At 42.2% G+C, this 24,147-nt stretch overlaps 1 protein-coding gene across 3 annotated transcripts in view; it reads right to left on the bottom strand.

The window, feature by feature from the left end:
• LOC128050922 (protocadherin gamma-C3) overlaps positions 1-24,147 on the bottom strand; it is a 96,804-nt gene that overhangs the window by 63,274 nt on the left and 9,383 nt on the right. Inside the window, exon 1 of one of the 3 annotated variants that reach the window (XM_052643431.1) lies at positions 16,690-19,265. The exons of the other annotated variants lie outside the window; for them this stretch is intronic. Within the exon in view, the coding sequence (XP_052499391.1) occupies positions 16,690-19,113 (2,424 nt within the window). The 5' untranslated portion in view covers positions 19,114-19,265. Of the gene's footprint in view, positions 1-16,689; positions 19,266-24,147 lie in introns of those variants that run through there. 3 annotated transcript variants of the gene reach the window in all.

The raw sequence follows: 24,147 nt of genomic DNA, 5'->3' as shown, positions 1-24,147 counted from the left end.
ATAGCATCCAGTCCCATTACTTCATGGGAAATAGATGGGGAAACAGTGGAAACAGTGTCAGACTTTATTTTGGGGGCTCCAAAATCACTTCAGATGATGACTGTAGCCATGAAATTAAAAGACGCTTACTCCTTGAAAGAAAAGTTATGACCAACCTAGATAGCATATTGAAAAGCAGAGACATAACTTTGCCAACAAAGGTCCATCTAGTCAAGGCTATGGTTTTTCCAGTGGTCATGTATGGATGTGAGAGTTGGACTGTGAAGAAGGCTGAGCGCCGAAGCATTGATGCTTTTGAAGTGTGGTGTTGGAGGAGACTCTTGAGAGTCCCTTGGACTGCAAGGAGATCCAATCAGTCCATTCTGAAGGAGATCAGCCCTGGGTGTTCCTTGGAAGGAATGATGCTGAAGCTGAAACTCCAGTACTTTGGCCACCTCACGTGAAGAGTTGACTCATTGGAAAAGACTCTGATGCTGGGAGGGATTGGGGGCAGGAGGAGAAAGGGACGAGGGAGGATGAGATGGCTGGATGGCATCACCAACTCGATGGACGTGAGTTTGAGTGAACTCCGGGAGATGATGATGGACAGGGAGGCCTGGCATGCTGTGATTCATGGGGTCGCAAAGAGTTGGACACAACTGAGCGACTGAACTGAACTGATACTATGGAGACCAAAGTTTAAACTGTTTTTAGGAGAATGGTATTATTTCAACTGTGGTAAGTGAAATGTATGTATACTGTAACTATAAAAAGCCAGGGATGACTGCATAGCCTGTTACTTTTTGTGTAAGAAAGAAATAAGAAAATATAAGTGATTTTTTTCTTTTTTTGCAAAAAGACAGTGACTTACGAATGAGGCAGAAGAGATAAAGGAGGAGTGACAATTTCCTGAGTATAACTTAAAACAAATAGTTCTGATTTTAATTGTGTAAATGCTTTACATATTCAAAAATACTAATCAGCACTCAATTTTAGAGTGTGGAAAAACTAAAATTGCATGCAATAGAAACAAATACACTTAATTTTATTTCAAATGAATAACATAAGCATATTACAAGTAACTTTCAGCACAGTACTTTGACTGATAGAAGCCAGATTCCTGGAGGAGGAAATGGCAACCCAATTCAGTATTCCTTCCTTGAAAATTCCATGGAGAGGAAAGCCTGGCGGGTCGCAAAGAGTCGGACACAACTGAGCACATACACACACACAAACATACGCAAAAGGTGCACACGACAAGGAACTAAGGCAGGACTCGAGCCAACAGCCAGCAAGAAGCTGAGGCCCTCATTCCAGCAACCTCTGAGGAATTAAACCAAACTCAGACTCCTGGTCACAAAATGTTTACGATAACAAATGTTTGTTAAGTCTTTAAGTCTTGAGCTAATTTGTTACACAGCAATGGACAACTAATACACTACCCAAAAAGGCCTACTTTAGATATAATCACAAGGAAGCATAAAACAAACCAAAATTAAGGGCATTCTATGAATCCATGACTTGTAGTTTTTTTAAAATATCAGTGCAAGACAAAGCAAGGCTGAAGAACTGTTTCAGATTAAGGTAAACTAAAGAGACATGACAACTAAATGCAATGTGTGCGCCTGGACTTGAAAGAATTACTGTAAAGTATGGGTAAAATTTGAATATACAAAGTACAGACAATCATATTGTATCAATGTTAAACATTCTGATTTTCGTTATTGATATTCAGTTATCTAAAGAATGTCTTGTTAGAAAACACATAATGAAGTGCTCAGAAATAATGAGATATCTACAAGTTATTCTCAAATGACTCATAAAAATAGTAATGTGTACAGACATAAATAGGTATACACACATGTGTACACACACATATGAATGATAAAGAGAGAAATGATAAAGGAAATGTAGCAAAAGACAAAATATTAACAAGGGGGTAGGGCTTCCCTAATTGTCCAGGGCTAAGACTCCACACTACCAACGCAGGAGGCCCAGGTTCTATTCCTGGTCAGGGAACTAGATCCTGCATGCCACAGCTAGAGATCCCGCACACCCCAATGAAGATTAAAGCTCCCACATCCTACAACAAAGACCACATCCTACAACAAAGCCAAACAAATAAACATTTAAAACCAGTAAGTAGGTAAATCGTATACAATTTTTTGTACAATTCTTGCAACCCTTTGGTAAATTTGAAATTATTTCTAAAGAAAAAGTTTAAAAACACTTGCTGTGAAGGTACCTATTACAAGCCTATTTTTTTCCTTTGACACAGAAATTCCACTTCTGAAAAGTTATCCCACAAATTTACTGTAACATACAACATAATGTAGGTACAAGGCTATTCAACTCAGCTGTTTGTAATGTTTGAAGACTGGAACAATCCATGTATCAATTTATTAACCAGGAGACTGATTAACAGCACAACAGAACACTAAGCAGGTGTTTAAAAAAACTTTTTAGTGTATTAATATGAAAATATTTTTCAAGGATACATTTTGAGGAGTGAAGAAAGCAAGATGTAAAACAGTGTACAGTATGTTATCTCTTTTGTAAGAAAAGTGGGGAAATAAAAACACATATCCATAATTCACCCATATTTGTATAAAGAAACGCTGAAAGGATACTTAAGAAACTAATTAAGTTTACCTTTACCATGTTAGGCTGCAGCCCGCAGGCCTATTAGCTCTGCAGTTGCCCAGCTGCGAAAGTGAAGAAAGTCCGGAGACCGTGACAGAGACATCAACAATTTGTTGGACAGGGAATTTTAGAAGTCAGAAGGTCGTGGAGCAACACCCCACTGTGAACAGCACACAGCAGTCAGGACTTGGCAACAACTTCGCTGCTGCTGCTGCTGCTAAGTTGCTTCAGTCGTGTCCGACTGTTAGCGACCCCATGGACTGCAGCCTACCAGACTCCTCCGTCCACGGGATTTTTCAGGCAAGAGTACCGGAGTGGGGTGCCATTGCCTTCTTGGAACAACGTCGCTACTCACGGGAAATGGAGGCTACCATTTATAGGGGGGAAATGACGTCAGGTTGGCTTATCAGTTACCAGGGAAACCAGCTGCTGGGGCAGGGGGCAAGCACTTAGCTACTGATTAAACCCTATGATTAAGACGAGTGGATACACGTGAGTAGGGGGTAAGCGATGCCGGGACTGGTAAAACAGCAGATGGACTGAGCAAGAAAACAGCCGTCCTGAGTGCCCTGATCATATACTCCGCCCCTACATACTCGGCATGACCCTTACAACTGGGTCCACCCTCTCTTCCAGGATATTCCTGGGATCAGGTACGCAGAAGTGCGCTGCAACCACATACCACAAACGCAATACTGCAGCTAAACACTATCAAGAGTGAGATACCTAGTATGGCAAAAATAGTCATTCGCCAGGATAGGGGCAAATTCTAGAGCCAAGTGCTTACCAGGTCGATGGAGAAGGAATCTATGGTAGTGTTGTTCTGGTCTAAAGCTTTCATAGCAGAGGAAATACTGTGGGAGTCACCGGGCATATACACAACACTGAGTTTGAATGAAAGCACAGGTCCCACCTTGTGCTGCTGTTAGCATGTCCAGAGCCATCCTGTTTTGAAGGACCACTTGTGTCACTGGTGCGTCTCCTCAGACAGGAGAGTTATTGCATGTCTAGTATTATTTAAGGCATGTATGTTTAACCAGTACTTCTACTTTCTACTCTACATCAATAGAGGCATCTCCCTGCACACCCAGCAATCAGACACATTTCATAGCAAGGCCACCGCTGTTGCCCAGTCTGTGAACAGATTCCCTCTGCTCCGCCTAGGGACAAAATGTAAGATGTTTAATAGGCTGGCTGCTGCTGCTGCTCCTAAGTCACTTCAGTCGTGTCTGATTCTGTGCGACCCCACAGACGGCACCCCACCAGGCTCCCCCATCCCTGGGATTCTCCAGGCGAGAACACTGGAGTGGGTTGCCATTTCCTTCTCCAATGCATGAAAGTGAAAAGTGAAAGTGAAGTCACTCAGTCGTGTCCAACTCCTAGCGACTCCATGGACTGCAGCCTACCAGGCTCCTCTGTCTTTGGGATTTTCCAGGCTAGAGTACTGGAGTGGGTTGCCATTGCCTTCTCCTGTTTAATAGGCACAGTACAGAAAATATCATGACCTTTGAGCAAAATACAAGCAGTAACAACACTGAGATAATACTAGCCCTGCCTGAGTTTTTGGTCTTGGCTTGTCCTCTCTCAGCATCCCGAGCTGTGCTGAGTACTGAAGAGGAGGAATAACAAGACCACAGGTTAACAGAGCAGTGCTTTTCTCCAGGAAGTATCTCTGATTAATTACCTTAATAGTCTGAGGTGGGGCCAGATAGAAGACAGATGAAATCTATAAGTTTCTTTCTTATTCTATTGCTCACATACCCCGTGGCATATGCAAACCCAAACCACTGGGGACTTAACTGTCAGTCCCAGGGTCATTAAAGGACCCTGTGTGTAAATGTGTGTTTAACACATTAAAGGGGAACATTTAATGTGTTCCCCTCGGAGGGAGATCCTGTGGCAAGTGCAAAAAGTGAGTTATTGTCCTGACCAATGGTTGGCAATGGCCCTTCAGTGGTCAGCAGTTGAAATAAGATGGTTCAGGTAGTAATGTGAGCCATGGGGAGTGGCAGATGAAGCTTTACTTGCTTGCCGGCAGCTCACCTCTTGCTCTGCAATCCAGTTTCTAACAGGCCACAGACCACTACCAGTCCACAGCGCGGGGCTTGAGGACCCCTGCTCTAAATAAATATTCCTTATGTGAAGTAACAGTGTTTAAGCATCAAGTTGAGACCAACAGTGATTTTTTGGACAGCGCCATGAGGCTTGTGGGATCTTAATTCCTCAGCCAGGGATCGAACCCTCACCCCTTGAAGTGGAAGCCTGGGGCCCTAACCTCTGGACTGCTAGGGAATTCCCAGAAATCAACATTATTAGTGGTCATAGAACTTCTTTTGCCCTTGAGCGTATAGAAATTTCTCATATTTTCATGTAGGTAGATTATATGGGTGTATACATGTGCCAAAATGCGAAAATACAATCCTTGCATTTCACTGTATATAAATAATACTTTGATTTAAAAGGAGATTTAAGAAAATAAAACATCAGATTCCCCTCACCACCCTCACCTTACCTCCAGACTCACCCCCAAGAGGTTACTATTGTTAATACCTGATTATGTTTTACTTTCAAACATTTTTCTGTATATGTGAATGTGTGTGCTGTTTGTTTCCACGACAGGGATCACTTTACAATACATACACTGTTCTGCAACTTGCTTTTCCCACTTAAAAATATCTCAGGGACATCTTTTCAAGTCCTTGTAAATCTGCAATCTACCTCAATCTTAGTAATTTTCTTTATTTTATGATAGGAAACACATTTACATGGTTCAAAAATCAAAATAATAAAACAGAGCACATGGAACTCTGCTCAATGTTATGTGGCAGCCTGGATGGGAAGGGAGTTTGGGGAGAACGGATACATGTATATGGATGACTGAGTCCCTTTGCTGTCCACCTGAAACTGTCACAACATTGTTAATTAGCTATACTCCAATTCAAAATAAAAAGTTTAATTAAAAAAAAACAGTATGGTTCTCAAAAAAAAAGAGTAAGATTTCTGCATATCTGCATAGTAAGATTTCTGATTTCTGTTAGTGAACAGAGGAATAATGGGGGAAAAAATGTGTTTCAGGCAAAGAAAAAAAAAAAAGCATCATTCCTGCACTGAACTGGAAAAAGAACATAGTGTAGAGCATGAGGGGAAGAGTGCCTTGAAAAAGTTCAAGAGGTAGGCAGGAGTCAGCTCATGCAATAGCATGCAGTCATACATTGGGTATTTTTTCCTATAGCAAGTGGAAACCTTTCATAAAAAGATTTTAAGAACACATAATCACTTTGTTCGGACAAGGTAATGGCTACCCACTCCAGTACTCTTGCTTGGGAAATCCCATGGACGGAGAAGCCTGATTAGGCTACAGTCCATGGGGTCACTAGGAGTCCGACACGACTGAGCGACCTCACTTTTACTTTTCACTTTCATACATTGGAGAAGGAAATGGCAACCCACTCCAGTACTCTTGCCTGGAGAATCCCAGGGATGGGAGTCTGGTGGGCCGCCATCTATGGGGTCGCACAGAGTCAGACACAACTGATGTGACTTAGCAGCAGTGATCACTTTGTTATATTTTTACCATACACATACACAAAAAAGAGAAAGTGTTAGTCGCTCAGTAGTGTCCAACTCTTTGCAACCCCATGGATGTAGCCCACCAGGCTCCTCTGTCCATGGAATTCTCCAGGCAAGAATACTGGAGTGGGTAGCTATTTCCCTCTGCAGGGGAAATAGAGAGGGTGGGAGGAAATTTTTGGAGGTGATAGAAATTTGTGGCATTGGTTGTGGTGATGGTTTCACTAGAGTATACTTATCTCTAAGCTCACCAAGTTGTATATATTAAGTAAGTACAACTTTTAATATCTCAATAATATCTCAATAAAGTCATTTTTAAAAATGGTGACCGTATGTCCAACCACACTCAATATTGGCACTTGGATATTCCTCAGGCTCTTAAACCTAACATGCTTACAACTCAATTCTCGATTTCTCTGAAATCTACCCTTCTCTAGCCTTCCACATATCACTAAATGGTACCTTTGTGCATCCAGTTCCTTAATTCAGAAACCTGGAAATGACTCTCATGTCCTCCTTTTCATCCTTTGTATTTATTCAGTCAACAGTATTTCATTGAGAATCTATCACATGCCAGGTAACAAGATTAGTTCAATTAAGACTATAACAATAAGCAAAACAGTCCCTTGCCCTTAAGGAGTTTACATCCCACCCACTCCATTATGGTCTTGTTGAATATGTTTCCTAAATACATCTCCAATCTACCCAATTTATGTCTACAACCTTCTCTTGAATGCAGTCCAGCATCATTTCTTACCAGGAATGGTCTATCATCTGTTCTCCCTACTTCCATTTATAACCCTCATAAATCAATTCACCACACAGCAATCAGAGTAATCTTTTAAAAACTGAAACCATAGTGTGTCTCTGCCTTTCATAAAATCTTTCAATAGCTCCTAAGTACAAGATTACTTAAAAAGTATCTCACTTATTTTCCATTTCTAGCCTCTGTAGCCCTTTATAATTGCTTACCTTTTTTCTTTTTTTAAGTCCTTTACTATTCCCTCTGGCTGACAATTTCTTCTTTAATCTCCTTGCTACCTAGCTAATTTATATTCATCCTTCAGACAGCATGCTAAGAATTATTTCCTGATAGAAGACTTACTGACCCTTCAAACCAGAATAGCCTTCTCTATTACAAGCTCTCTTCGCACCCTGCTTTTCTCCTTGGTGGCATATATCAGACCTGTACAAGTTTGTATCTTAGAATGGGGGCCCATTAATGCAGAAATCATAGTGGCCTTGTTATTGCTGCATCCTTGGCACCTAGGACAGTGCCTTGCATATAGTAGGTGGTTAATAAATACTTGTTACAGAAATGAATGAATGATCAATCCACTACTAGACTAAGGGCAGACACCAGTATTTTCTTTGGTTTGGGGTGGACTCTTCCAACCTATTTCTGCAGAGACGAGGAAGGCTGAACTTATGCAGAGGTGATTTAAGCTAACACTATATTCTCTTACATTATATTCTCACACGATATGAAAATAGTGCATCTCACACCTCATACTTTTCAAAAGCATGTGCAATATACAAAATCAACAGTTTTTCTATAAACGAGCAACGAACAATCAGAAAATGAAATAAGAAATACATTTTACAATAATATCCCAAACCATCAAATGCATAGAAATAAAGATATACAAGACCTAAAACATTGTTGATAGAACTTAAGATCTAAATAAACAAATATGAGATATATACTATCCACCTGGATTGCAAGTCTCAACATTGTTAAGATAACCCCTCCACCAGTAGATTTATAGATTCAAGGCAATCAATCCCCTTTAAAATCCCTGAAGGCTTTTCCCCTATGGAAAATGACAAGACAATTTTAATTTATGTGGATAGGCAAAGGGCTAAGAATAGTCAAAATGACACTGAAAAAGGAGGAAAAACTTGGAAGACTTACTTACCTGACATCAAGACTTACAAAGCTAGAATAATCAAGCCAGAGTGGTATTGGCAAAGGCATAGACAGATCAATGATATATGACGGAGAATCTAGAAACAGACCCACATATATTGATCAAATGATTTTCAACCAAAGCAATTCAACAGGAAAAGGGAAATCTTTTTGACAAGTGATGCTGGAAAAACTGGGCATCCGTATGGGAAAAAAGAACCTTGAACCCTACCTCACTGAATCACTGCCTTGTACTACATATGCAAAAATCTACTTTAAGGTAAATAGAAGAGTCAGTAGGTATCAAATATGTGCCCTTTGTTCACCAAGAATATTCACTGCCTTCTCTAACATACTGCCAGAACAATGTTAAATAAGGCAAATCCAGTATATAAAGTGAGACATATTGTTGAAATGCTTGCCTTTTCTTGGTTTTCAAGCTTTAGCAAATTTTTCAGGTAAGCATCAGAATCCAGTCTGAAGATGCCAAATTATCTGATTTGTTGAATTCCTTTTAGAAATCAACAGCTAAGCAGAATTTATAATAAAATTAACATATCTTGGACAACAGAATCCACACCAACAAGGAACCCTACCATGACTAAAAATCAGACACATTTCAATGCATCTTCTTCCTAATATTCTCTTTCTCCTTACTTACCAGTAATCCTCCTTTCACTTTTTTCAGAGCTTCCATATTATCCATTTTTCCTATTTTCACTTTCCAAAGGTAACTATTTTCATGTGTGTGGTTGTGGTTGTTCTATTTCAGACCACAAGCTTCCAAAAAACTTGTAGTATTAATATAATAGGGAGTTTTACTTGCAAATGTTATTATATAATTTTTGAATTGTTTATAATCTGCAAGTTTGGTAACATGGTATGCTACCATTATTTGGATCCATTTGTATAATTCCCTGGTCACAAGGAACAGTCTCGATTTGGCATTCTGCATTAGCTCAAATTCGCTTGAAGTATTTGAATCTGTCACAGTGGAGTAGGAGATATGGCTGTTGGGTCCCAGATTGGGATGTGAGATACAGACTTGGGCGGTGGAGGTGCCAGGAGGGTTGTCTGCATCCACGTGGACCATGTGGGAGGCCTGAGGGAAAACTAGCTCGTTGTGGTCAACACCACCAGCCACTGGGCTGCCAGATGCTTCTTCTGGAGGGGAGTGGTGGCTTACTTCGGTCAGCAGCTGTGATGGTGACATTGTACTCCAGGGTTTGCTCCCACTCTAGGGGCCCATCCACGACAAGCTTGTAGCAATTACTGGTGGAAGTTTCAATTCTACAAGTGCATTTTCTTGTACCAGACACGTGACCTCCCTGTTTTCTTCTGAATCTGGATTCTGTGTTTTAAAACAGAGCAGTTACTATCTGAGGGGCAGAATCTTCAGGAATTACAAGAATAGAAGTAAAAACTATCTCTGGGGGAATTCCTTGGTGGTCCAGTGGTTAGGACCACTAATGAGGTCCAGGGTTCAATGCCTGATTGGGGAACGAAGATCCCACAAGCCATCAGGTATGGCAAAAAAAATCTCCAGTACTTTGTTGTCATCATCTAGAACTTTGATTTCAACAATGCTGGGAAATCAATCCACCCTCCCCGCCCTCACACACACACCCTCATTCCTTCCTTTCAAACCATGGAACACTCTTTGCTGCTGCTGCTGCTAAGTCACTTCAGTCGTGTCCGACTCTGTGCGACCCCATGGACTGCAGCCTACCAGGCTCCTAATCTCTTCATATTTCAATTTATTTGAAGTTTTCATTTCTCCTCTCCATGATGAAGGCCAAACTGGATATGGGTATGCTGGGCTCCACAGGCATTCCTGATTTCCACTTTGATGCCGTTGTCCAGGTCAGCAGCCCTCAGTCTCAGCACGGAGATGCCCAGTGGCATGTCTTCTTGAAGGCTGACTCTGTATACATTCTGGCTGAAATCGGAGGTTGTAGCTGGTGTTGACCACCAGTGTTGGGATCTGAGCAGTTCTGCTTCTGGTGCTCCTTGCTATCTAATGTTGCCAGGACTAAGAGATTCGACCTCTGCTTTTCTCAGGCTAGTGATTTCTCTAACAAGTTCAGTCTACTCCTTTCCTCTGTTGGTCTCTCACTTCAAGGACAAATACACAGTTGCCGCTAGGGTGATAATTTTCCAAAGGAATTGCTTTCAACATTAGGATCTTTTACAGGTACTATTGCAAATCCTGCTCCAGGCTGAGTCAACTAACATATTTAACTCAACAGCATTCCTGCTGAACTGGGGAGTATTATCATTTATATTTTGAATATATTAATGTGAAAAACATTAAAAGAATTTTCAACTACCATTTATAATGTATGATACAAAATGTAGTGTGTGGGCATATCAGCTCCAGGTCCATCCCCACTTGCTTCACATCAAGTGAGGTATTGTTTTTCCACATTAACCTGAAACTTCTGAGCCCATTAATTTCTGGACAACCAGCCCCAGATTTTTTGCAAGGTCTGATTAGGATACCCACCCAGAGGAAACATAATGGGATCTCCTGTTCATCTGTTTCCACGTGGGCTGATAGCAGTACTCTGGGTCTCTACTCTAGAACTGCAAACTGAAGAAATCAGAAGCTGAGGTTCTGAAGAGTTGAGAGCAAAGAGAAAAAGCTGTTTCTCACTGGAATCTGCAAGCTGAAAGGAAGTAGTACAGTCTTACTTGGGCAATTAAATATTCTTGGAGATTTATATTCTCGATGACTCCAGCATATGCAGTCAAAGTGATTACTTCTTTTTATTTCTTCTTGTCATTTAAAAATATTATTAGGTTGAGTCTTGCTTTTTATTTATTTTTAATGTTTTTCCTCTTTTTATTTTTTGGTGGGGGAAAAGACTTTACTTTTTTCATATACACAGTCTCAGGATGAACTACTGGCTGGATCTTCAGTTGTAAACATATAGAAAGCTTCTAGGAAGTTTCACAATATAGAAATCTTATGGATTGTGGCATCTATTTTAAAATTTTAATTAATCTCCAATTCCTTAGATTTATATAGATAGATCAGAGAGTTGGCTCGTTTTGGGAGTTTGATATAGAAGGAAAGCACAAGTAAAATGGGTTTTGCATTATGATTTTCCCCCAGGATACTACTTTCTAATCACCAAATTCAAGCCTTTTATTATTTAGAAGGTATACAAACTACTGTGTGAAATTTTTCAGAGAACTAAAGATGAATTAAGAAATTACACTTGTTCTCAATGATTATTAAACATATTAGATCTTTTCATGGCTTCTCTTGGAGAAATTGTGGAAACACTGATTTCTTTTTACATATAAACAACAGACTGGTTCCAAATAGGAACAGGAGTACGTCAAGGCTGTATATTGTCACCCTGCTTATTTAACTTATATGCAGAGTACATCATGAGAAACACTGGGCTGGAAGAAGCACAAGCTGCAATCAAGATTGCCGGGAGAAATATCAATAACCTCAGATATGCAGATGACACCACCCTTATGGCATAAAGTGAAGAGGAACTAAAAAGCCTCTTGATGAAAGTGAAAGAGGAGAGTGAACAAGTTGGCTTATAGCTCAACATTCAGAAAACGAAGATCATGGCATCCGGTCCCATTACTTCATGGCAAATAGATGGGGAAACAGTGGAAACAGTGTCAGACTTTATTTTGGGGGGCTCCAAAATCACTGCAGATGGTGACTGCAGCCAGGAAATTAAAAGACCCTTACTCCTTGAAAGGAAAGTTATGAGCAACCTAGATAGCATATTGAAAAGCAGAGAAATAACTTTGCCAACAAAGGTCCATCTAGTCAAGGCTATGGTTTTTCCAGTAGTCATGTATGGATGTGAGAGTTGGACTGTGAAGAAAGCTGAGTGCCAAAGAATTGATGCTTTTGAACTGTGGTGTTGGAGAAGACTCTTAAGAGTCCCTTGGACTGCAAGGAGATCCAACCAGTCCATTCTGAAGGAGATCAACCCTGGGTGTTCTTTGGAAGGAATGATGCTGAAGCTGAAACTCCAGTACTTTGGCCACCTCATGCAAAGAGTTGACTCATTGGAAAAGACTCTGATGCTGGGAGGGATTGGGGGCAGGAGGAGAAGGGGATGACAGAGGATGAGATGGCTAGATGGCATCACTGACTCAATGGACGTGAGTTTGAATGAACTCCGGAAATTAGTGATGGACAGGGAGGCCTGGCATGCTGCAATTCATGGAGTCACAGAGAGTCGGACACGACTGAACGACTGAACTGAGCTGAAATTATTTTACCTGCTCTATGGTCAATCTGATGGCAATTTCATCACATTTTCCTGAGCCAGAGATCTTCTAATTTGGTCTCCAGAAATCTTATCCTCTCTCAAAGATTTTTTTCAGTTATCTTTGCCATTGGCTATTTTTTCCTATCAGTGATTTTAAATGTGTCCTGAAGAGTGTGCTCTATTATTGATAAATTTTCATTAGGTATGGCATCCTAAAAATGAGTGTAAAAACTCTAAGTGTAATATTAGGATGTAAATCTGTCTTTTTCCTAAACTATACAGTCATTAGTTTGATCAACATCCTTTCACAATTATGTGATTGCTTAAAATTTTTTTAAAATAGCTTTATTGGGATATATAATTGAAATATGAAGAGTGGCACATATTTAATATGAAGGCATTTACTTTTTTGAACTTGATATCTTGCATGAGGAAAAAGCAGATTTTTCACCAAAACTAATCAATTTATGATCACAGTTATACTCTGTAAATGTAACTGAGGAAACTGTATTACAATCTACTCATTTATCATTAGTCTTTTAGTGCCATTTAAAATAACCTATGAGTTGAGTAGTCTCAACAAGTTGTGCAGATTCAGCAAGGATCCTAGGCCACTGCTGCTTCAAGGAAGATAATATCTCTTATAGAATGGAAGTCAAGGAAGAATGTCTGCTGACAGATTAGTCCAATTTTAGGTGCTATAAAATAGTGGAACTACAACTTTAAAGTGGTAGTTGAATACTTTGATTAACTTAATAGATTAAATGAATGCATATCCACCTTTCATATAACACAGAGGAAGATTAAAGTTCTTTACATAATTTCATTACTGAAACCAGAAGAAACATAAACATCCAAACCTACTGCCCAATTACTCTAAAAAACCAATCAACAAATATCCCAATTATCTATCAATCCAAAACTATCAACAAATAACCTAAAGCTAAGATTGATATTTTGTGCAGCTATTAACTTAAATCCTCAGGTGGCCAATAACTCCAGCTCTCAGGTTTCAGTGATCCATTTTCCACTTAAACCATCCTTGCAATTCTACTGGAGTAAATGGTCCTTAGATAAGATCCTTGTTTAAGTAAAACCATGGTTCAGACAGAGCAAACTTCACACTCATAAAATTGTCTCATCGAAAACAATCCTCCCTCTATCTTTTAGAACTTTAAACAGGGTCTTCTCAATCAAGAACGTGCCTAAGCGCTTAAGATTTTTACAGCAGCTTTCATAAACTTCTTAGAAAAGTTTTACTTCCACTCATGGGTCATCCCATTGTATTCTCTGGAGACGCACACAAGTTATTACTTTTCCCAACAGAACATTAAGTGTTGTGATAATGAAAGCACAACTTCTTTTTCTACTGACAATGTTTTAAAGAAAGGGGAGCATTTCCTGTTAATTAAGTACATATTATGAACTAGATGGTTTATATGTTATCACTAGTCTTCACCACAGTCTTTCAGATTACATATTACAATTCTTATTTTGCTGAACCTGTAAGCAATTAAATAATGTTAAAGATCACACAGGAGTTACTTCATTATACAGCTGCTGTTTCTCTATCATATTACATCTTAGAGTACCGATATTAGGTAATATCCAGAGCACATAAATTTGTCCATTCATTCACTCAACAAGTGAATTTAATGAAGCCGATTTAGCTTATACTGGAAGCATAATTGAGATCACTGATACTTGAGATACAGCCTAAGGGTCATCACTAATCATTACCCTAGCTCTTAATGGTTTGTCCCTAAATGAGGCTATGTGAATAGAAATAAACATAATTGGACTAGTTCAGCTTTCCAAATAATTTCTATTGCATATTACATCTTTCATCGAATCAATGGATACATGAAACTGGCCACCTGATAAACATTATGATAGCTTTTACAAAACAATAGAAGTTATGCTTCTCTCTGTTTTCCCTGATATTATTTAGAAAGGTCTACTTACTAAATTCCATTTGGGGGGCTTCCCTGGTGCTCCAGTTGCTGGGACTATGTGCATTCAATGCAGGGGGACCAGGTTCAAATCCTGGTCAGGGAACTAGATCCCACATGAAGCAATTAAGAGTTCCGATGCCATGACACCACCAAAAGATCCTGGATGCTGCAACTAAAGATCCCACATGCTGCAAAGAAAATTGAAGGATCTGTACGCCACAAAAAGACCTGACACAGCCAAATAAGTAAATAAATACTTTAAAAAATTATTTTCAAAAATTCCATCTGGAACTTAATGTCAATACAAACTTCTATTTTCAATAAGCTCAAAAACTTCATTAAAAGAATTTGACAGATGACCCATTCTATGCTTCCTTTTATTGTCTTGGTTAAGAACCATAAAGTGTCATGTAAATTTCAGTAGCAGCAACTGTCTCATTTTAGGGCAGTTTGATTATTGTTCATTCCCCAAATGGTTTTCAATCTCTTTTATAAGTCTAGGTTTTAATTAACTATTGTATTTTTGAAAATAGAAAGGCAACAAGTCAGGAGAAAATAATTAGGATGCTATACTTTCCTATCCCTTTATAAGAATTCACCAAAAGAAATCAGGCTTCTCATAGGTTCCAGCAATGCTTTCCAAGAATAATATAGCATTTGATTTTTGTTTGACATTCTACAATAAGCATAAGGATATAAGGAAACAGAATTTGTACATTTTCAAGAAAATTTTCCATGTATGTGAGAATAATGGGAAATTTTACACATGAAGAGAGAATTACTATAAATTTACCACAATATCAAAAATGTGCTCAAAACACAATTTGTCTACTCTGACTATTTCACAGAAACATCATTAAGATCATCCATGTAGATAAAATGGGCAAAAGAGATATCTAACCTGGGAATACATATAGACTTGTATTCCTGAAATTTATAATAGGGATTAAAAAAATAATCTCTTCAGTTTTTCCTCATGACAACACTTACACTGTGTATATTTCAGTGAGAAAGTTTTAAATGCGTAAGAATCAGTTCAGTTCAGTCGCTCAGTCGTGTCCAACTCTTTGCGACCCATGAATTGCAGCATGCCAGGCCTCCCTGTTCATCACCATCTCCCAGAGTTCACTCAGACTCACGTCCATCGAGTCCGTGATGCCGTCCAGCCATCTCATCCTCGGTCGTCCCCTTCTTCTCCTGCCCCCAATCCCTCCCAGCATCAGTCTTTTCCAATGAGTCAACTCTTTGCATGAGGTGGCCAAAGTACTGGAGTTTCAGCTTCAGCTTCACCATCATTCCTTCCAAAGAAATCCCAGGGTTGATCTTCTTCAGAATGGACTGGTTGGATCTCCTTGCAGTCCAAGGGACTCTCAAGAGTCTTCTCCAACACCACAGTTCAAAAGCATCAATTCTTCAGCGCTCAGCCTTCTTCACAATCCAACTCTCACATCCATACATGACCACAGGAAAAACCATAGCCTTGACTAGACAGACCTTAGTTGGCAAAGTAATGTCTCTGCTTGCACAAGAATAAACTCATGATATTTGGGATTTTGTGAATAATTTCAAATCTTCCCCGGTGGCTCAGATGGTAAGGTGTCTGCCCGCAATGCGGGAGACCCGGGTTCGATCCCTGGGTTGGGAAGATCTCCTGGAGAAGGAAACGGCAACCCACTCCAGTACTCTTGCCTGGAGAATCCCACTGACGGAGGAGCCTGGTAGGCTACACCCCATGGGGTCGCAAAGAGTCGGACACGACTGAGCGACTTCACTTTCACTATGAAATGACTTAGGATTCTGAGAAAGTATAATGTATACACCTCTAATGACCAGAAAGAATCACTGCACTTTAAAAGAGACTAAATGTAATTTATGAAATTGTTAAACAATTTTGTGTGTAGTTAGATGTCTATTTATAAAACTTTACATAAAATATTATTTACAGACTTTTCATTGAATGAGATTTATCCCCTCTAGAAGAATCTGTGTTCTTAACAGATAAATTGTCATTGGATGTTCAACATAAAACTGTTGCATGGCCAATGAAAAATTAAAACAGCAATGAAAACCAGGAAGAGTTGGTAACTCATAAGAATTGGTACAGTTGGTAAATTAAATTAGAAAAATTATATGGAGTATTAAAAAGTACTTCATAAAGTAGATATAAAATTTAATATATGGATATACAAATATATATTTTAAATTATTATAAATAAGGTGTGAGGGAAGACCTGAAGGAAGACCGCCGGGGTTGTCATCGGTGTCTGCAATTTTCATATAAATTTCTTGGGGTCCGTTTAATAGATTCCGAATAAATATTAATCACCCATAATAAAAGGTATCTTGCTCAAAGCTAAGAGAATACTTGATATGCACTCACCTGAATTAATGCACGATTATCTTTAGAAAACACGGAATCGCCTGAGAGCAAGAGAGGCTCGCTTTTCCCACAGCTCTCCTGGCTGATGAGCGTGTCCGCGTAGTTCGGCTGAGGGAAGATCACGTGACTCCCCCGAGAGTCCGCGGTGAGCGAGACCTCGTGCGAATAGGTCTGCAGGAAAGCCCGCACCCCGTCCACGCCCACAAACTGAGACGCCCGCACGCCAGCCAACCCGCTGCTGGAAGCCTGGAGCAGACGCGACATGTGCCAGCGCCGCAGTCTGAGCGCCAGTAGCACGATGACAAAGGCGAGGAAGACGCAGGAGACCGCGGCCACCGCCACCACCAGATAGAGTGTGAGGCCTGAGTCTTCGGGGGTGGCTGAAGACTCTAGGCTGCCTAGATCAGCCAGGACATCTGGGATGCTGTCAGCCACAGCCACGGTGAGCGTGACGGTGGCCGAGAGAGGGGGCTGGCCGTGGTCCTGGACGGCCACCACCAGGCTCTGCTTGAGCGCGTCTCTGTCCAGCAGGGCCCGCGCTGTGCGCACCTCGCCCGTGTGCAGCCCCACCGCGAAGAGCCCCGGCTCGCTGGCCTTGAGCAGACGGTAGGACAGCCAGGCGTTCTGTCCCGAGTCTCTGTCCACTGCCACCACCTTGGTGACCAGGTAGCCGGGCTCTGCGGAGCGGGGTGCCAGCTCCACGCCTGTGGAGCCATCGGTAGGTACGACGGGGAAGAGGATCTCTGGCGAGTTGTCGTTCTGGTCCAGCACGAACAGGCTCAGAGAAACGTCGCTGCTGAGTGGTGGGTTCCCGCTGTCATGCGCCATCACTTGTAGCTCTAGGTCTCGAAATTGTTCATAGTCAAAGGAGCGGAGCGCATACAGGACGCCAGTGTCTGAGCTCATGGAGACGTAGGACGACAGGGAAGCTCCCTGGAGGGTGTCCTCCGCCAAGGAGTAAGTGACCTGGGCATTCTCTCCATAGTCGGGATCATAAGCGGTCACAGAGATGATGGAAGCTCCTCTGGGGTTGTTTTCTAGGATATATGCCGAGTAGGAGGCTTGAGAGAAGGCAGGCGCGTTGTCGTTGATGTCTGCCACGTTCAGGGTGATGTGAGTTTCCGTGGACAGGGGCGGGCTTCCTCCGTCAGTGGCCATCACGGTGATGTTGTAGCTAGGAACCAGTTCTCGGTCTAGGAGTGTGTCTGTCATTAAACTATAATAATTTCCATAAGACTTTTCTAATTTAAAGGGCAGATTCCTTTGGACGAAACAGGTTACTCTTCCATTTTCCCCAGAGTCTTGATCATTTACATTTAAAAGGGCAATTAACGTCCCTCTGGGAGAGTTTTCCGGAATGGAGCTGGAGAGAGAGGTGACTACTACTTCAGGGGCGTTGTCATTCACGTCCAAAACTGTGATCAGGACTTTGGCTCGTGCAGAATATCCTGCGTTATCCGTTGCTTGCACTTCCATCTCGTAGAATCCTGATTCCTCGTAGTTCAACTCCCCTATTGTTGAAATTGTCCCTAAATTACAATCTAGCTCGAAAAGTTGGGCCGCTTTGTTGTCCACATACCGGAAGGAATACATCACTTCCGCATTGGATCCTTCATCAGGGTCGGTGGCATTTACCAGAAGCAGTTTAGTGCCCACGGCCACATTCTCCGGAACGCTCACACGGTACTCGGATTGAGCAAACGCTGGTGCGTTGTCGTTCGCATCAAGGACCATCACACGGATGCGCACAGTGCTAGTGCGGACTGGATCGCCCCCATCCGAGGCCGTGAGAACCAGGTGGTGAACGGCCTTTTCCTCGCGGTCCAGGGCGCGCTCCAGCACCAATTCCGGGTACTTATTACCATCTGCTCCGCTTTGCACGTCAAGGGAGAAGTGAGTATCACCGCTGAGATCGTAGCTCTGGAGTGAATTCTTCCCTATATCCGGATCCCAAGCGTGGGGAAGGGGGAACCTCATCCCTTTAGCTGCGTTTTCACTCATTTTTATTTCTAATTCACCTTCCTGGAAATATGGGGCGTTATCATTAATGTCCCTCACTTCCACTACTACCTCATATATTTTCACTTGATCCTCCATCAGAATCTCCAGATTTAGTTGACACTTGACGGTCCCCATACAGAGCTCTTCCCGGTCTATCCTGCCCGCCGTGACCAAGCTGCCGCTCCGCGGATTCAGAGCGAAAAGTTGTGTCCTACCTCTGGAGACGATGCGGACTCCGCGCTCCTCCAGTTCCTGAGGCTCCAACCCCAGATCCTTGGCGATGTTTCCCACCCCAGAGCCTCTCTCCAGCTCCTCGGGAACTGAATAATAGATCTGTGTGCCTCCAGTTTCCCACAGAACCCCCAGGAGAACTCCCAGCAAGACTAGCTTTTTGCAGTCACCGTGCATTCGCGCAGGAATCATTGTCACTTTCCTTGAGTATTACTTCCAGTTCTTCCCTTGATCACAGAAGTCCGGATCAGCTCATTCGTCCTTAAAATCTGCAGTTTGGGGACCCGAGCTCTTCTGCTCAGTTTCCTCACAGTCCGAGAGATGGTTAATTTTTTTCTGTGCTTTATGCTTCACGCGCGGGCACGACTGGCAGGATCTCTCTTTGGTCTTCTCTCCCTGGTTGGTGAACAGCGGCACTCAGAGTCCTAACCAATTACTGCACAGTCTTAAAGTCCGGGAAACCATTTTTGTTTCTAGACCTTAAATAGCTCCACCTACTGTTCTTCAAATAGGGATGAAAGTGGACCCAACTAAAACTACTGTATTCATCTTATTTGGAATTTCAGTGAACTTCTTTTTATTTCCCTAAACTTCTCATAAACAGCCACCTTCCTGAGATTATTTTCTGTAGCTGTATGTATATTCTGATTTTCCTGATGAGCTTTTACATGAAGTTTCTATACACAGTAAATTTAACCATGTAATTTTAGTACACCGGCTTTGGTATTACCCCCAACACACATACATACCTATTATGGGAATCTCATAAGGCGTTTCATGTTTTGAGAAATTATATAACAATAATTTAAAAATTCTCAGTCAACTAAAATCTGGAGCAAAATTTTTCGGTAGATTCTTAAATTTGCCTAAATGGAAGAACTACTTTAACAGGTTGTTGACATTTAGCGATTAAAAATCAAAATTTTACAATAATATGGCAACCTAAAAATAAGAAACGTGGTTGTACAGATTATCAGAATCACACTTGACAGGAAATCAGGTGAAGAAGACACACATTTTTAGAACAAAATAGAAGCATTCCAGAGACACTGGTTCAAGATGGCAGAGTAGAAAGACATGTGCTCACCTACTCCTTCAAGAGCGCCAAAAATCACAATGAATCGCTAAGCAACCATGGACAGAAAGATGCAAAACCCACCAAAAAAGATACCCCACATCCAAAGTCAAAGGAAAAGCTGCAATGAGATGGTAGGAGGGGCACAATCACAATAAAATTTAAAAAAAGAAAACATTCCAACTAGCATTTGCTGGGGATATGGGTAGGACTCTACTAATATATTTCAAAAGAATGTTTAGGATCAATATCCTGTGATAAACCACATTGGAAAAGAATTTGAAAAAGAATATGTATATATGAATTGCTGCTGTACATAAGAAACTAACACAACACTGTAAATCAACCATACTTCAGTTAAAAAAGAGAATGTCTAGGAAAATTAGAAACCAAAATATTATAAACTCACCTTTTTCTGGGAAAAACCAAATTCCAGTTACTGACACTTACTGGTAATATACTTGGAAGCCCACCAAAATATAGGGGGAAAATCTATTGTGCTTTCACATATGTAAATATTTATATTATGAGAATAAGCATATTTGGCAGGTATACCATAAATAACATCTTCAACACTGCAATGAAATCAACAGGTAGCTCTGAGAAAAGGTAGGACATAAAATTTATCTGTTCAGTGGTACTCAAAGAATCCTTAGCAAATGTACCTAAATATTATGTAGTCATTATTATGTCCTTAATGTTAACATTTGTATGCATTCCCCTCTCACTTTGTAGTTAAAAGAGTAAAGAAAAGCCTTATATGTTAAGATATTGATGTTCTAAAAAAGAGAAACACCCACAGGAAAAAAAATTGTGCTTCCATTAAAAATATTTGAATGTCAGCAGCATTATACTATCCACATCTCACAATAAGAGAGATTTTGTGTGGGGATAATAGAATAACTCAGATGAAATTGTCAAAGTATTTTAAATACTTGAGGGTTAATAATAAGAGTTGTTGACATACCCAGAAAGAAACGAAAAAGACAGAGTGGGCAAACAAAAGTGAATGATAGTAGATATAATCTGTTTAAGATTTTTTCTTTGTTAAATATTTGTTTAAAAACAATCCAAACCCATATGCAGATGACAGGCCTTCATTAAAACTCACTTGAATAGAAGCAACAGAGTTACAGCTTAATTTGTTATTCTCCTCAGTGACACTTACTACCAAAGAAGCTTCATTGGAGAGATCTTGTGGGGACACCACTTCTGGCGTCAAGGTGAGAAAGTCGAACCTTGTTTTCTGAGAATCGGCAACGCACAGATTGTAGGAATAAGGCAAAGTCCCCTCACTGTAGTTGGGGAGAAACTCAGGTCCAGTCTTAGAACAGAGATCAGGCTGAAAACAGCCCCAGGTGGCCAGGCTAGAGGAGTGTCGAAAGCTCAGGACGACAGCCACAATCACCACAAGGAGGAAGAGCACTGAGATCAAGGCCAAGGCCACCACCAGGTAAAACTGCAGCTCGGCCTGGGGGTCAGAGGGCGCGGGCCGGTCACTGAGGTCCGGCAGCGCCTCCTGCAGGCTGTCGGCGAAAACCAGGAGCAGCGTGGCGGTGGCCGAGAGGGGCGGCTGTCCCCCATCGCGCACAGCGACCAGCAGGCGCTGGCGGGCCGCGTCCCTGTCGCCCAAGGCCCGCGCCGTCCGCACCTCGCCCGTGCGCAGCTCCACGCTGAACAGTCCGGGCTCGCTGGCCTGCAGCACGTGGTAGGACAGCCAGGCGTTGTGTCCAGAATCGGCGTCCACTGCCACCACCTTGGTGACCAGGTAGCCGGGCTGCGCGGCGCGCGGCACCGTGTCGAAGAGCGCCGAGCCGTCGGGCCCCAGCGCCGGGTACAGCACCCTGGGCGCGTTGTCGTTGCGGTCGCCCACCAGCACGCGCAGGCTCACGTTGGAGCTGAGCGCGGGCGAGCCGTGGTCGCGGGCCTGCAGCGTCAGCTCGAAGGCGCGCAGCTGCTCGTGGTCGAAGGCGCGCTGCGCGAATACCACGCCGCTCTGCGGGTTCACGGACACGTAGGACGACAGCGCGCGTGGCTCCAGGTCGCTGGCCACGATGGAGTAGGAGACATGGCCATTGGGTCCCAGGTCTGGGTCGGAGGCGCTGACTTGCGCGATGGACGCGCCGGGTGGATTGTTCTCTGCCAAGTGGACCACGTAGGCGGCCTGGTGGAAAACTGGAGCGTTGTCGTTAACATCGGTGATTCGTAGAGTGACACTTCTGCTGGAGGAGAGGGGCGGCTTGCCCCTGTCTGTGGCTGCGATGGTGACATTGTACTCCGGGATCTGCTCCCGGTCCAGGGCGCCATCTGTCACAAGCTTGTAGTAATTATTGGCGGAAGATTCAATTCGAAAAGGAACTTTTTCTTTTATGAGACATGTGACCTCCCCATTTTCTCCCAAATCTTTATCACGTGTTTTGAACAGAGCAATCACGGTTCCGGGTTCTGCATCCTCGGTTATGGAACTAGACACCGAAGTGAAAACCACCTCTGGGGCATTGTCGTTCTCATCTACAATGTCCAATATAATTTTACACTCACTAGTCATGCCTCCACCGTCCTTGGCTTCTATGCTTATAGTATAACTGCTACTGATTTCAAAGTCTATAGGACCGTTCGATTTAATTTCTCCACTTTGATGATCCAGCACAAACATGTTTCCAATACCTCTTAGTGTTTTGAAGGAGTAGGTGATCTCTGCATTGATGCCCTCATCCTGGTCAGTGGCCTTCACCTTTAGCACACAAGTGCCTGGGGGTGAATTCTCACGCAGGCTAACTTTGTACACATCCTGACTGAACAATGGGGGGTTATCATTGGCATCAGTGACCTTGACCCTAATTTGAGTGGTGCCAGTTTGGACGGGATCACCCCCATCCACTGCTGTCAAGACCAGGAGGTGGGAACTCTGTTGCTCCCTGTCCAGCGGCTTCTCCAACACTAATTCTGGGGCATTTTTGCTTTCCATCTTATCCTCAACCATCAGAGAGAAATGCTCACTATAGCTCAGTTGGTAACTCTGGAGAGAGTTAGGCCCTACATCTGCATCGATAGCTGATTCCAGACCAAACCGAGTTCCTGGAATTGCAAACTCGTTGATTTGTAAAACCATGTTATTTTGGGGGAAACGAGGTGGATTGTCATTTATATCTTCTATCATCACGTTTATATGAAAAACATTTAGAGGATTCTCTGCTACAATTTCCAAGGGTACAACACACAAAGGGTTTTGGGGACAGAGTGACTCCCGATCTATTCTGTCACTCACAAGTAAGTTCCCATTCTCCGTGTTTACAGTAAAGTATAGTTTCTCAGAACTAACTCTGAGGTTGCGGGTCAATAAATCCTGTACATGCAGCCCCAGGTCCTCGACCAGATTCCCCACCACGGAACCTCTGGTCATTTCTTCTGGAATAGAATAGCGGATCTGTTCGGAAAGCGCCCCGCAGAACAAAGGCAGCAAGAAAGGAAAGAGTACTTGCCGCCGCCGGGTACTGCTTCTCTGCTTCGCCCTATTTCCCATTCTTCTCTGCGATGCTGCAGCCTCCGACGTGAAGAGATGGTTTGCAAACTGCGTTTAAAATATTTACATCGACCACATAGAAAACTCAAAGCTCCCAGTTTGAAGACAACCCAGTCGGTATTCCGGAATCAGATTTGCGGAGCAGCGAGCCGGAGAACCGCTACTCTTTCTTCGGACTTTCCTCTGTGACTGCGCAGGAAATCACCCGGGTAGACACGGAAAGCTAGTTCTTGCAGCGCATTGGCCAACAGCGGCGCTCGGAGTCTATTTAGCAAACTGCAGTCCGAAGCCTTGCAAATAATGGGATTCAGTTTTCTAGCAGATATGTTGAACTGATGTATGGTGAATGAGGCAGTTTAGGAGTTTTGGATAGGTCTATTTTCCAGTGTTTATTACCAAAGAGGGTTACTTAGAGGTGAGATCCTATAGAAGAGCTATTAATCCAATAATGAGGAAAGTTTGTCTTTTTCTAATTAGAGGAAATATACATATTGGAAGAACAAAGACAGTCTTCTCTCCAGACTTAGAAAAAAGACCACGTGGAAAAACAGCCCCACCAAGTGGTTTGGGGAAAATCTGACACCTGTGAAATGATACCCAGTATTATCTTCAATCTCAAATGCATATG

This window comes from Budorcas taxicolor, chromosome 7 (assembly GCF_023091745.1).
Source record: "Budorcas taxicolor isolate Tak-1 chromosome 7, Takin1.1, whole genome shotgun sequence".
NCBI lineage: Eukaryota > Metazoa > Chordata > Mammalia > Artiodactyla > Bovidae > Budorcas > Budorcas taxicolor.
The sequence above is the reverse complement of the archived record's forward strand: the minus strand, read 5'-3'. Positions and strand labels throughout refer to the sequence as shown.